A 13,735-nucleotide genomic window follows, 5' to 3' on the forward strand; every position below is an offset into this window, starting at 1 on the left:
AAGTTTCAAACCTGAATGATGAATTTGGTAAAAGGTTAAACTACTGGATTCTCTACAGTATTTTTCTCTTTTTATTTTTATTTTTATTTTATTTTTTTTGAAAAGTAATTTTATCTTAAAAAAATATATTTGCTTAGTAAAAAGCTTCCCTTTACATTGGTTTTACTCAATTTCATGTGTGCCCCTTATGTCCATATGTGCTGCCTTGGTTTCATGATGTTGCTTATGGCCTTAAGGCCATGAACATCTGTACATTTTTTTATTTTTTATTTTTAGGATAAAGTTTACTTAACACCCTCAAATTATCACCCAAATGACAATCTATCCCCAAACTATCAATTGTGACAATTTACCCTCCAAATTACCAAAATAATGACAATGTACCCTCAAATGCAAGCAAAATGCCGAAATTACCCCTATAGAATTTTCAATAAGACAAAAATACCCTTAAAAATTTGAAATAAATAAATAAATTTTAGTATTTTGTTTTTATTTTAGTAAGGGTAATTTTGTCATTTTGTTAAAATTTTGGGTATATTATCATTGTTTTGGAATTGGAGGATAAATTGTCGCAATTGATAGTTTGGGAGATAGATTATCATTGGGATGATAATTTAAGGGAGTTAAATAGACTTTACCCTTTTTTGGTTCTTTCCCCGGGAGGAGGAAGGTGAAGATGACGTCAAGTGGTGATCATCATTCCTCTTATGCCCTGGTCAACACAAGTACTGTTACACATATGGATTTATTTGACATTAATTAAAAATTCTATATATAGACATAATTTATAATTTTCTTGAGCTGTGCGTGCGAGGAGAAAACTTCTTAGATGTTTCTAGGTGGGTAATATTCATGATCTACCGGTCTAATGCTGACTTGTATGCAGTATTCCTCTTAAGAAGTATAAAATATTGTTTTGGGCCAAAGAAAAAAAAAAAAAAAAGGGGAAGAAAAGCTATATATATATATATTCCTCTTCAGCAGTGAAGTATTACGGATTGTCAAGATTAATGGATTTCAGTCTAGAAGGAATGTGTGCACGTTTAACTAGGAGTTGGACGTATCAATTTCTTTGAATATTTTATAATTAGTATGATTATCATGTAAGCTTAACGATATTATATATATTTGAACATGCATGGAACTTAAGGCACGACAAATGGTATCTCGACAAAGCTACAATGATTCCATTTACTTGTAAATCATTGTCATGATACGAAGAGAGAGAGGAGCTGATATTTATTCTTAAAGTAAGGTGAACGTTGGGTTTACTTTTTATCTTTTTATTTATTTTACTTTTTACTTAGCCCCCCATGATATATATATATATCGCAATGTCGACATTTTAGTCAATTAACAAATTAATTGCACAACAAGTTATATATAGTTCTTAAACGTTTGATTTTGCTAGGAAGCTGCCTAGTTCCATTTTATTCTGTACTACCATTCGGATTCCGTGGCCGACTTGACTTTGGAATCAATATTGAATTTTCATTGGTTGCAAAGAAGACTTGAGGGATCTGCGTGTCAAAAAAGCAAAAAGAAAGGAAGACACCACGTGCGAACGAATGGTCATAAAAAAAATAAAAAATTAACGAATAAATTTATAACCGCGACAGTTTGCAGCTGCAGAGTTTTCAATCCTAGCTACAACGAATCCAATTTCTGCCCATCTCCATTGCTCTCCTCGAGTTTATCAGGTTCATTTCACTGTTTATATGTATAATCTCTAATTAAGATGACTATTTTTTATTATTACATTTCCTAAACAACGGAGCAATTATTTTTGGGTCCCTTTTACATACCCATGAAATATGTATCTGATGCCAAGCATTAATGTTTTCTTGGTCTGAGTATTTGCATTGAGTATGCTATATATATATAGCTCATATGGTGCAGAGTCTTGCTTTTCTTCCCTGAAAGAAATCATATATATGGTGCACGACCTGAGAGATTGCACTTAAATTTTGCTTTTTCTGAGGTTGCACTTAGATTAATATATATATATATATATATATATATATATATATGGAAAGTGGGGTTTTGTCTAATCTGTTTTCCAGTTTTTAAGGAATCTAAACTCATACTTTTGTCGTTGTAATTGTAGTTCGTGGTCGTGTGGGTGAGGACGTTAATTGTGTCGTTTACAATTAAGCTTGAGTTATGAGTTCCCGTGGGCATCGGCATGCACAAGACAACTGGATGAGGTTAGCATCTTCTACTTCTTCTTCTTCTTCTATATGTTCTAACTTATATATCTATATGGTCTTTACAGAAAGAAAAAAAAAAAAAAAATTAATTCCTTATAGATATGATTATTATCACTGTAAATATGAGAATAATCAGCATCCTTCATTATTATTATTTTGTTTTAATAACTTATTTTGGTGCTTAAGGCTTTAATAAGGTAGCCCAATTTTGAACCAATCTCTTAAACGCTGTTGAAAATAAATCATTCTTTCTTTCTTCTCACGAAAAGTACTTGCGTAATTCCCCAGTTCCCCTTCCCTTGATCGGCGAATGTACGTGTTCGACAAGTCGTTGTCCCATGATTACGATCTTATCCATTTTACTTGAAATAGAAATGATTTATTTTATGATCAAATTAAATTTGAGTAATATGGTATGTTGTTATTTATATAAATGAAATGACATGTGATAGTTAGTCATTTATTTTTTATATTAATTAGTGATGATTTAAGGGTTGATCTTGACTACCACTTCATCAAGTTGTATTGCAATTATATAATAGTCTATTAAATAACATTATTTACTAAATTTTACAGCAAGTTGTTATGAGTGATTCTAGAAATCCCTTTTGTGTCCATCTTAAGTCTCTCCAAGAATGATGTAGTCGTCGCCAGAGCATATCCAACAAAATATATAGTTAAATAGTTTATAATCAAAATATTTTTTGTGTATCTCATTCACTATATAGCACACTACATCAACAATATATTATTATTTTTTTCTTTCTCTTTTTCTTTAAGAAAACAATAGAAAAAACTATAAAAAGAATAAATAAAATAGAGAATAAAATATAAATGTTAATTTGTGTGTATATAGAGAAAACAGTAACTAAAATAAAAATCTTAAATTTTAAACTAAATATTTTAGTTTTGCATGGGTGAATCTTTATGATCAACGCTAGGCTAGGGGACCCTTGGCATGCAGTTAACTAGAACAAGAGCGTAGGGAATGTCTACTTGTCTCGTACATATATCGCTTACGTATACTTTTCTTATATTCCTTAATCATATTAATTATTTTGCTGGGAAGTTGCCAATTAAGTTCCATTTTTTTTTCTTTCTGCACTACCATATATTATCTGGCTGACTTGACTTTGTAATGGTGACGTTTCTTAAATTTTCTCCACACATGTAATATCTGGCTATCCAACGCGCGAGAGCGTAGGCGTGCATTAGCCGCCTCATGTTGGGAATCTTGCATTTAATTTCCTGCCCTTTTGATCAAGCGGCCGGACCCTTGGCAGTTAGTACAAGACTGGGATTTCCAGCTGAGCAAATTGCCACACCCAAGTTAATTTACTGATAGCAACATGAAGTGTGACCGTATGATCCTTACCAATATATACCCTTTGGGCTGGGGGTGCTAGCCCCACCTCCCCCAAAAAATAATAAATTAAATTAAAAGTACTGTGCATCTCTAAAATTTGAAAATTTCCTTTCAATTTTTTTTGGTAAGCCAGAAACGAAGATTAAAAAGAAGATTGTGCAACCATCTCAAGTCAGTTCGATCACCATACAAAGCACAACTATATATATATATACACACAGTTGGGGTGGCGATGTTGTTCCTCCCATGTACAGCACATTCCGTACATGGATTTACAAAATTAACTCCATTCGTGGTAAATAGAATCTACTGCTGTGAGTAGTCAATATTGTATTATTATTGAACTCAAAACGTACTCTATTTTTCACGAAACGTACTCTATTTTCACATAGAAAATAGAGTAACGCTAAAAATTACTTTTGTATCACTCAAAAAAGGATGTGACTTATAAAATTATCAGCCTCTTTGATTAATTATTTTTAAATTTTAATCAAATAATAATTTTAAAAATTATATCAATTTGAGATTGACACAAGAAGAATACAATAATATATAACTTCTACAATTACTCTGAAAAAGGTCATTTCTATACATAAAACTCCAAGAACAGGTGTCGTGGAAGTTTTTCTCTAACGTACGTACGGTTAGCAATCTCAAGAATATACTCCCAAAACTGGTGGAAATTTAGAATATACTCCAAATCATGCATGGTGACGTTTCTTGAATTTTCTCCACACATGTAATATCTGTCTATCCAACGAGAGCGTAGGCGTGCATTAGCCGCCTCATGTTGGGAATCTTGCATTGAATTTCCTGCCCTTTTGCGGCCGGACCCTTGGCAGTTAGTACAAGACCTGAGTGAATATCACTTAGTTTTCTTATATTATTTCCTAATTATTTTATTTTGTTGGAAAGTTCCTGCTGCTTTTTTATTTTTTATTTTTTTGCATTACTGTTTAACTATTGAATTAATAACTAACTTTTTTTATTAGCTTAAACTTTTAAAATAAGCAATCATTTAGTATGCATATTAGAATAGATCGAGGTCCTTAACTATCAAAAGTAACTTGAATATGTAAAATTCATATGTGAGTCTCACATATTTAAAAATAAATTTATTAAAGAAAAAAATAATACAAGACAACAAAAATAAATATTTTTATTGATTAAATTATTAAAATATTCTCTTTTTATTTATTTAAAATTTTAAAATAAGTGATGACGTAATAGTTGTCGAATGCCGACTTAGTTTTGAATGAATATGGAATTTTCATCGGATGCCAAGAAAGAGTTGAAGGATGACAATGAAAAGAAAAAACAAAAAGGAAAGACTTCTTGTTTATTAGTTGCAGCCACTATATATTTGCTTAATTAATTCGTCCAGTCTAGCTCCTGGCCGTCTCCCTTGCTCTCCTCGAGTTTATCAATATGAAAAGTGGTGTTTGCCTAATGTGTTTTCCAGTTCTTCAGGAGGAATCCAAACTCATACTGTTGTGCTTGTAATATAAGCTTTAGTTATGAGTAATTGGCAACGGCAAAAGAAAGGAATGAGGTTAGCATCTTCTAATAATAATATATAGATATGATTATTATCATTGTAAACAATATTTCTCAAACGTACTCATAACTTTTTGAAATAGGCCTATTATGGTGTTTTCGTCCTTTCTTAAGACTCTTTTTAGGGCTATTTTAGATGACTTTAGTCCTTTTTAAAAATAAATAACAAGTGATTCCCCTGTGTTCCGGAATCAGGATATCGAGGGGCAAGTTTTTCGCCTTGAGGGGTTACAAAAGTAGTTGATCATGAGTCCCTGACGTGTCTTGAAAAGTTTTTCGCCTTTTCCTTCCGTCATATGTGACATTGTGAGATATATATGTGAGAGATCTGTTTGATCTACTTTCTTCCAATTACAACGGACAAAAGTCACTCAATCTAAACTCGTCCAATCCAAAACGAGGAAGACTAATATTCAGAAAAGATTTTAGCTTTTACATGCAAATCAAACCGCTCTAATTTTGATAGTTGCTGATTATCACACTTATTCTCGGTTCAGAGGCTGGACCTGACATCTTAGTACCTCTTTTCAACTTAGAAATTGTTTGTTTTGATCATTTCTTTTATGCTTTGTAAAGATATATTTTTTAACGGTTTAGATTTACTTCCAAAAAATTTAGAAATAAATTTAGATCCTTAAAATGTTACCAATTTTTTTTACCATATCTAAACCAAATCCAATTTTTGGAATCTGGGTATCGTATATTTATTTCTAAATTTAATGACTGTTGGATTAAATGACCGTTGAAGCAGCACCTTCATAAAGATTGTGGGGTCATGCGATACGTCTGACACCTTCTCTGAAGTTGATATTCAGTTCTTATGCATATTTTCATATCTGTTGTATATGCAAAGAATTTCTGAATCTGGGTTTTTGGTTTTTTAAGATTTAGTTTGGAATACTGAGATTGTTGTGGAAGTGGCATTTCTTGAAAATAGTTGATCATTCATTTTGTTAATGTCAATATTAATGGGTATTGCAAAGATAAAAATAACAAATTCATATTGGCTGGATTTTGCTTTTAATGTCAATCTTGGTTCTTCTCTCAGGGAGTTCTAGATAAGAGAAGAAAAAGGAGAAGAAGAAAAACTAGATTAATTGTTAGTGTTCACTGAACTCGTCAATCCTATATTACTTGATTTTGATAATGTACTTGTTTTGTGTTAGTTTATTATGCCTTATAATAAATCCAAAGATGCAACAACTCTCTGCAGGCTATCTTCCTAACACTTGCTATATGCTTACTATTTGCTCTCCAGCAGTTGGACACTGTGCTTCAATGAATTTTGCTATCATGTTGCTCAAGTATCTCAATTTTGTATCGAATCTATGATAGATTCAGAAGATTGAATCTCCACACAATTATAATGTTTAATTGGTTTTTCCTGGCCAGGGTACTTTTCTGTCAAGTAGATTTATGATAATATGGCATCAGCTATGGAATTTCATTAGTGCGTTGAGCCCTAAGGACTGTATAACAATAGACTACGGCTTACTAAGCTGCAAAGATGGCCTTGGCTTCTTCTGTAAAAGTGGTTCTGGGATCCCTTGCTTTCGCAATCTTCTGGGTATTGGCGGTCTTCCCAGCCGTTCCTTTTCTACCAATTGGGAGGGATGCTGGGTCCCTCCTGGGTGCTATACTAATGGTAGTATTCCGAGTCCTAACTCCAGATCAAGCATATAATGCAATTAATCTACCAATCATTGGTCTTCTCCTTGGGACAATGGTTGTCAGTGTCTATCTAAAAAAAGCAGATATGTTCAAGTACTTGGAAAATCTTCTCTCATGGAAGAGTAAAGGACCAAAGGACTTACTTTGTCGAATCTGCCTGATTTCAGCCATTTCAAGTGCCCTTTTTACTATTGATACCTCTTGTGTGGTATTAACTGAATTTGTCTTAAAAATTGCAAGGCAACATAATCTCCCTCCTGAACCTTTCCTTCTTGCCCTGGCCTCTAGTGCAAATATTGGGTCTTCAGCGACTCCAATTGGCAACCCCCAAAATTTGGTTATAGCTGTTCAGAGTAAGATATCTTTTGGGAGTTTTCTAATTGGAATTCTCCCTGCAATGCTAGTGGGAGTGGTTGTCAATGCTCTAATTCTTCTATCCATGTATTGGAGGCTGTTATCAATTCAGAAGGATGAAACAGATGCAGCTGTAGATGTTGTTGAAGAGGAGGATGTGGATTCTCATCGCTTTTCACCAGCCATGATGGGGTACTCTAGATTGGAAACTATAAATGTGCAAGGCTCTCCCAACGTGCATGTGAACATGGGTCAAGTTGAGACCATTAGAAACCAGTTAAGTTCAAATAAAAATGAAATCCATAGGGTCCCTTGTGGCACGTTGGATTCTGCAAGGAATTCTAGTGCATCGAAAGAGCTGGAAGATGTTGTATCTTCTCCCAAAAGGGAGGATGTTGTTGAAGAGGAGGATGTGGATTCTCATCGCTTTTCACCAGCCATGATGGGGTACTCTAGATTGGAAACTATAAATGTGCAAGGCTCTCCCAACGTGCATGGGAACATGGGTCAAGTTGAGACCATTAGAAACCGGTTAAGTTCAAATGAGAATGAAATCCACAGGGTCCCTTGTGGCACGTTGGATTCTGCAAGGAATTCTCGTGCATCGAAAGAGCTGGAAGATGTTGTATCTTCTCCCAAAAGGGAGGATGTTGTTGAAGAGGAGGATGTGGATTCTCATCGCTTTTCACCAGCCATGATGGGGTACTCTAGATTGGAAACTATAAATGTGCAAGGCTCTCCCAACGTGCATGTGAACATGGGTCAAGTTGAGACCATTAGAAACCAGTTAAGTTCAAATGATAATGAAATCCACAGGGTCCCTTGTGGCACGTTGGATTCTGCAAGGAATTCTAGTGCATCGAAAGAGCTGGAAGATGTTGTATCTTCTCCCAAAAGGGAGGAGATCATTCCTTCAAAGACTGTTGTTAGATCAATGGACAGACTAAGAGTCGCACTTTCTATAGAGTCTTCAGAAGGAAAGGAAGATTTGACTGTTAGACGGCAAAGGATGTTCTGGAAGTCGTGTGTTTATCTTATTACTATAGGAATGTTGATTGCTTTGCTCATGGGGCTGAATATGTCATGGACTACAATTACCGCTGCACTTGCTCTTGAGGTTCTTGATTTCACGGATGCTAGGCCTTGCCTTGAAAAGGTATAATTTGCTAATTAACATGATGCTGCTCTTCTCCTTTTTCAATTAGTTTTCCCCTTTGTCTATCAATGGGACTTGAAAACTCTAAAGCATACCTTGTAGGAGATTATAAATTACATGGATGGCTTGTTGGAGAGTTTAAAATATCTTAAGTTGATTTCTCTTCTTTGCCAGGTCTCCTATTCGCTTTTGATTTTCTCTTGCGGAATGTTTATCGCAGTAGATGGCTTTAACGAAACTGGAATCCCAAGTACTCTATGGGACCTCATAGCGCCTTATGCACAGATTGATCATGCTAGCGGGATGGCAGTTCATGCCATTGTCGTTCTTCTCCTGTCAAATTTGGCTTCAACTCCAAGCGTACCAACTGGTATGTTGGTGTATTTCTTCCATGTCTTTTTCTATTATATGTCATCATTCTATTGCTTTTCTGGATCTCTCATATATATAAAATTAGCTTCCTAGAGTAACACCTGGCTGTAAAGTCTGTTTATACAACTTTATGTTAGCAATTGCAAGAATGCCAAGAAATTGCTAGCAGTGCAGATTTGGAATGCATATGATCTGAACATTTTTTGGCATTTATGGTTTCTTAAGATTTCTGGATGCTATATATTTTGGTATGGTTTGGACTTTGAATACAGAATATGATCTCTTAGGCATGTCAAAGTATAACCAGTATGGGTTTTTTCTTGTTCTCAAGCTTTCTTTTGCACTTGAGACAACTTGATATTAATTGTTCTCATGCATGGTCAAATCTTAATCAAGTTGAGATTGCACCATCATATACTGAACAGTTCTTTAAGTTTGAGAAGTATCTTTAACTTCCCTTTGTACAAAAGTTGGCACCCTCCTGGGTCATTTTCTCAATAAACTGCATCCCTCACCAGAAGAATAAATTTGATTTTTTCCATCCACATATCTCTGTAATCTAAAGTTCCTTTCCATCTACATCTCTGAGAAGATTTGTTTTTTCTTTCATATAAAAATAATCTAGGCTGCATTTAGATGTGGTTTAAATTACTTAATTGATATGAATTTTTGAGCTTTGAGGATTTTGCTCCAACACATGAGGATGCGGGTCGCTTATATATAAATCATGCTTATACTGTGTAGTTTTGTTGCTGGGAGGACAAGTGGCAACATCGGCAGCTGGTGAGAAGAAGGCATGGCTCATCTTAGCTTGGGTTAGCACGGTAGCTGGGAACCTCTCATTACTGGGATCAGCTGCATACTTAACAGTGTCTGAAGAGGCTCGCAGAGCTTCACATCTTGAGCACACTTTATCTTTGTGGAGCCATCTCAAATTTGGACTCCTCTCAACCCTTATAGTCACTGCTATTGGTTTGATACTCATACGATGATCATATATATTGTGTTGGTTTGACAAAACTTTTTAGATAGTGTTTTTGCCAAATGGTTGTTATGTAATATAAAGATGAAAATAGTTTTGAGTATTTTGTCCTTTTAATTATTTGTTATTACTTTTATTATTATTATTATTTTTTTATTAAAGAGCAAAAGGCAATTTTAAGTTTTTAACGTTGTAACAATACATGATCTAGAAAAAAAGTGCATAACTATAATGTTCTCCAAAAGCTGGCGATGATGGTTTTAGATGGATGTCCACAGAAGAGAAGTATAAGGTAAATTGAGCATGTTTAGTACATAGCCTAATACACATGGAAGGAAGTGGCATATGAGACGTCAACGTCATGGGTTTCTCATGTGCGGGCAATAAGTTGGGCCATTTCTCCAATTAACCAAAGTGGTGACCCAGTTCCTCCTTCAATAAAAGATTTGGGCTTGGACTTGATTCATTGGATGTCCTTTTTCCATATCAACAGAAAAAGGGCCTTGTTGACCCAGGCTCAGGTCAAGAGACAGGACCTGGATCAATAATTAAAAAATAGACTGTTTTAAAAATTATAAAAATCTCCTGTAATTTTTTTTAAAATTTTTTTAAATTTTTTTTAACATTTCCACACAAGAGAGGGGAGATAATTCGAACTAGTGACTTCTGCTTCATAAGGGATGGTCTTCAGTCAATTGAGCTATCCATTGAAAACAAAATCTCCAGTAATTTGTTTTACAATATTGAGCCAAATTATCATCAAAATCAAAATATTTGACAACAATGCTTCTTCTTTATTCATTTCATAAAAATATAGTATATTACTATAATAAAACAATATCATAAATATAATGAGAAATTTATTCCATCCAAATTTGATCAATGCTTTGTTTAAACTCTTTGAATGTCACCGTCCCAATTAGTTCCCATATCTGCAGCATGCAGTTCTCTATAATCTCAGCATAAAGTCATCAATTATTTGTAAAATAATAAGGATCCTCTCAATTTTATTTGAAATTGAGAGTATCCAGTTAATTAATGTATTTTAGAGGGGTAAAATTGTCTAAAAAATTAAAATGACAATTTTACTCCTCTAAAAAATACTAACAGGATATTCTCCATTTCATTCGAAATTGAGAGAATCTTATTCCGACATTTGAAACCCACGATTAGGGTGAAAATTGTGATGAAAACCCCATTAATTACGAGTTATTCCAACACTAAATTAGAGAGATTGTCCACAACAAAATTGTTTGTGAAAAAAAAAAAAAGTTTTACTACGAACTAAATTGAAAGAAATTGCTTCAATTTCAAACTAGATATGCCATATTTTTCACGTCCACCCTTCATCATTCTCCTTGGCCTCTCAGCTTTCCGTTGCTTGCTTTCACGCTCCCTTCTGCCCCCATGTGCTCGCGTGTGCTGTTCTCATCCGCCAATCCGTCGCCCTTCCCCACAGTTGTAGCTTATGTTGTAGGGCAATATTGTTGTAGCTTCATTTGGGGTATTTATGTTATTTCCATGTGATTGTATTGATTTTCTAGTTTTGTTGTTGCTTTATGTGGATTTAAGTCTCACTGTATTTACCTGGTTAGCTAGATTTAATTGAGGAGGTTTTTGCTCTCCGACCTTCATTAGTCTCGTCTTTGTTAATGTAGGAGTTTGTAAAAGGTTGAGGAAACTTTTGAAGTTTGTGCCCCATTTTGTGTCATTTAATGGCGTGTTTCTAGTACATTGCTAACCGTCTTAATTGGCGGGAATTTCATAGGGTCGTATAATTTATTTGTCACATTGCCTTTTTTTTTTTTTTTTTTTTTTAAAAAAAATTTATTTAACTTGGATGTTGTTGGGTTACTGGTAAAAATAATAAAAATTGGATTAATTGGCTGAATTTAAAAATTGTCCATTATATATATGGTTAAATACTAAATACTCCCATGAAGTTTCATAACTTTATTTTTTTCTCCTTAGGGTTTGATTTTTATCACAGGAGATTCCTGTGATTTTGATAATAGACCAAATTTGTCCTCCGTTAGTTGACCATTAATTGACTTAACGGAATTCCATGTGGATCAATCAAATGTTGACACGTGACACATATTTAATTTTTTTTTTAAATTAAAAAAAAAAAAAAAACCAAAAAAAAAGGGAAAAAAATTGGGGGGGGCTCGTTGGCCATTTGGGAGCCACCCCCTTTGTCCATGAGGCCACCCCCATCTGGTTGGATGGGGGTGGCTCGGCCACCCCCTTGGCTCCAAGGGCCACCCCCTTGGTGCCCAAGGGAGTGGCCGAAACCACCCCCAGTGGGTATTAGGAGCCACCCTCTTGGAGCCTAGGGGGTGGCCGAAACCACCCCCAACCACCATTTGGGGTGGTTTTGGCCACCCCCTTTAGTCCAACGGTTTAGATTTAGGTAAAATGTAAAATCAGTTTATTTGATCTGTAATTAGCTCAATGTAATATCAAAATAAATTTAAAGGTTTCTAAGGTATGTTAAAAAAAATGGAAAATGTATAATAAATCCATGAGTCAACCCTCCAAAATTTTAAAATCCTTAAGTTTTTTTTTTTTCAAAAATTTACTCCTTGGGTTAATGGAAATGACAATAAAATCCCTGCCGTAAAAATTTTTTAACAGCCGTTAGTCAAATTCAAAACGCACCATTTTACCCCATTAAAATATTAATTTTTTATTAATTTAATTTTAAAATTTAAATCTAAAAATAAAAAAATAAAAAAAATTAATCTTTTGTCAACTCATGACTTCTTGCCCCAACCACGGCGAACACACCCAAGCTCTCGAATCTCTCCGACAACATCAACGGTGGTTTGGCTTCGGTGGTGTCTTCTCTAGTTGTTGGAGAACAATTGATTTCTCAAGTAGATTTCCAGTTGGTGACTTCTTGCCTTCAAATTGATTTTTCAGGTTGAAGAACAAGAAAAAGAGAATTTTATTGCTGGTTCTTGTTATTATATCTTGATGGTCTTTTATCTTTACAATTTCAGGGTCTCTACTGCGATTACCAAAGGGAGAAAACAAGACTGTTGTCGATCTGATCATTGCTCAAAGTTTTTGGTTTCTTGCTCTGGGTTTTGTTGGTAGAAGGATTTTCTGAATGGGTTTTGCTTAGTCTTTTTTTTTTCTTTCTATTTTTGGTATATGGGATTTTTTTAGCTTGTCAGATGTCAACGTTTGGAGAATCTGGTTGTTTCCCTTAGAGCCAAGCTAACGTTTGCCCAAGTAGAGAGAGAGTTGATCAGATCTTAGATTCTAACTTGAACAAAAGGGTCCGCAATTCGTACAGCGAAAGCAAAGCAGTCACTTGTAAAGGTAATGGAAAAGGCGTTTTCGGGCCAGATTAAGGTATAGATAGACCAACCATGGAACAACCCCATAGCTATCCTTACGAATAAACAGAGGGCAAGGAGAATTACAACAAGCATCAGAAAGGTTTAAAAAAATTCCACAGGCTTCAAAAGATTCCAACATGTTTAAGACGGCTAAAACACATTAGCAGAGGCATGCATAACATTGTCCCTTAAGATGTTGGATTCTCATACACAAGACTCAGGAGCCCAATTTCAATAGCCCTTCTCAAAAAGGGAATTACATCAAAATTGCACATCTAAAGAAGGGATTCTGGTAGATTGGTAGCGCCTGGTTTGATGGAATTGGGTTTTTTCTAGGGTTGTCAATACTGAGAAAATTTGAGTGTTTTTTACTTTGTTTGGTTTGACGAAGACCTTTTGGCATTGGATTGTGCTCTGCAATGATGTATTGTTTTGAGGAAAAATTGCAGGTTTGGATGTTTGTGATTACTCTAATCATTCAAATATGACAATGGAACTGTAGTAGTGCATTTTCGTTGTTAGGAGAGATCCATAGGAAGATGGCCTCCACAACCCCTCCCTCCTCTCCTCTGCAAATTCACTAACTTCCTTTGTCACCTCACCACCACCACCTTCTTCCCCTGTTCCGTCGAATTCTTCAACTACGCCTACTCAGACTACTGACACCCCAGCGCCCTCATCCCCTTCAACCCCTTCAACCCCTTCAACTCTAGCTCC

General features: G+C 34.9%; 1 protein-coding gene across 1 annotated transcript; it reads left to right on the top strand.

Moving 5' to 3' along the window:
• Window positions 1-6,640: 6,640 nt before the first annotated feature.
• On the top strand, window positions 6,641-9,725 carry LOC132167193 (silicon efflux transporter LSI2-like). Its single transcript, XM_059578099.1, has 3 exons — window positions 6,641-8,314; window positions 8,489-8,684; window positions 9,431-9,725. Exons 1-3 carry the CDS (start codon window positions 6,641-6,643, stop codon window positions 9,676-9,678), a joined length of 2,118 nt encoding a protein of 705 aa, XP_059434082.1. The 3' UTR covers window positions 9,679-9,725.
• Window positions 9,726-13,735: the final 4,010 nt, after the last annotated feature.

This window comes from Corylus avellana, chromosome ca1 (genome assembly GCF_901000735.1).
Source record: "Corylus avellana chromosome ca1, CavTom2PMs-1.0".
Taxonomy (NCBI): Eukaryota; Viridiplantae; Streptophyta; class Magnoliopsida; order Fagales; family Betulaceae; genus Corylus; species Corylus avellana.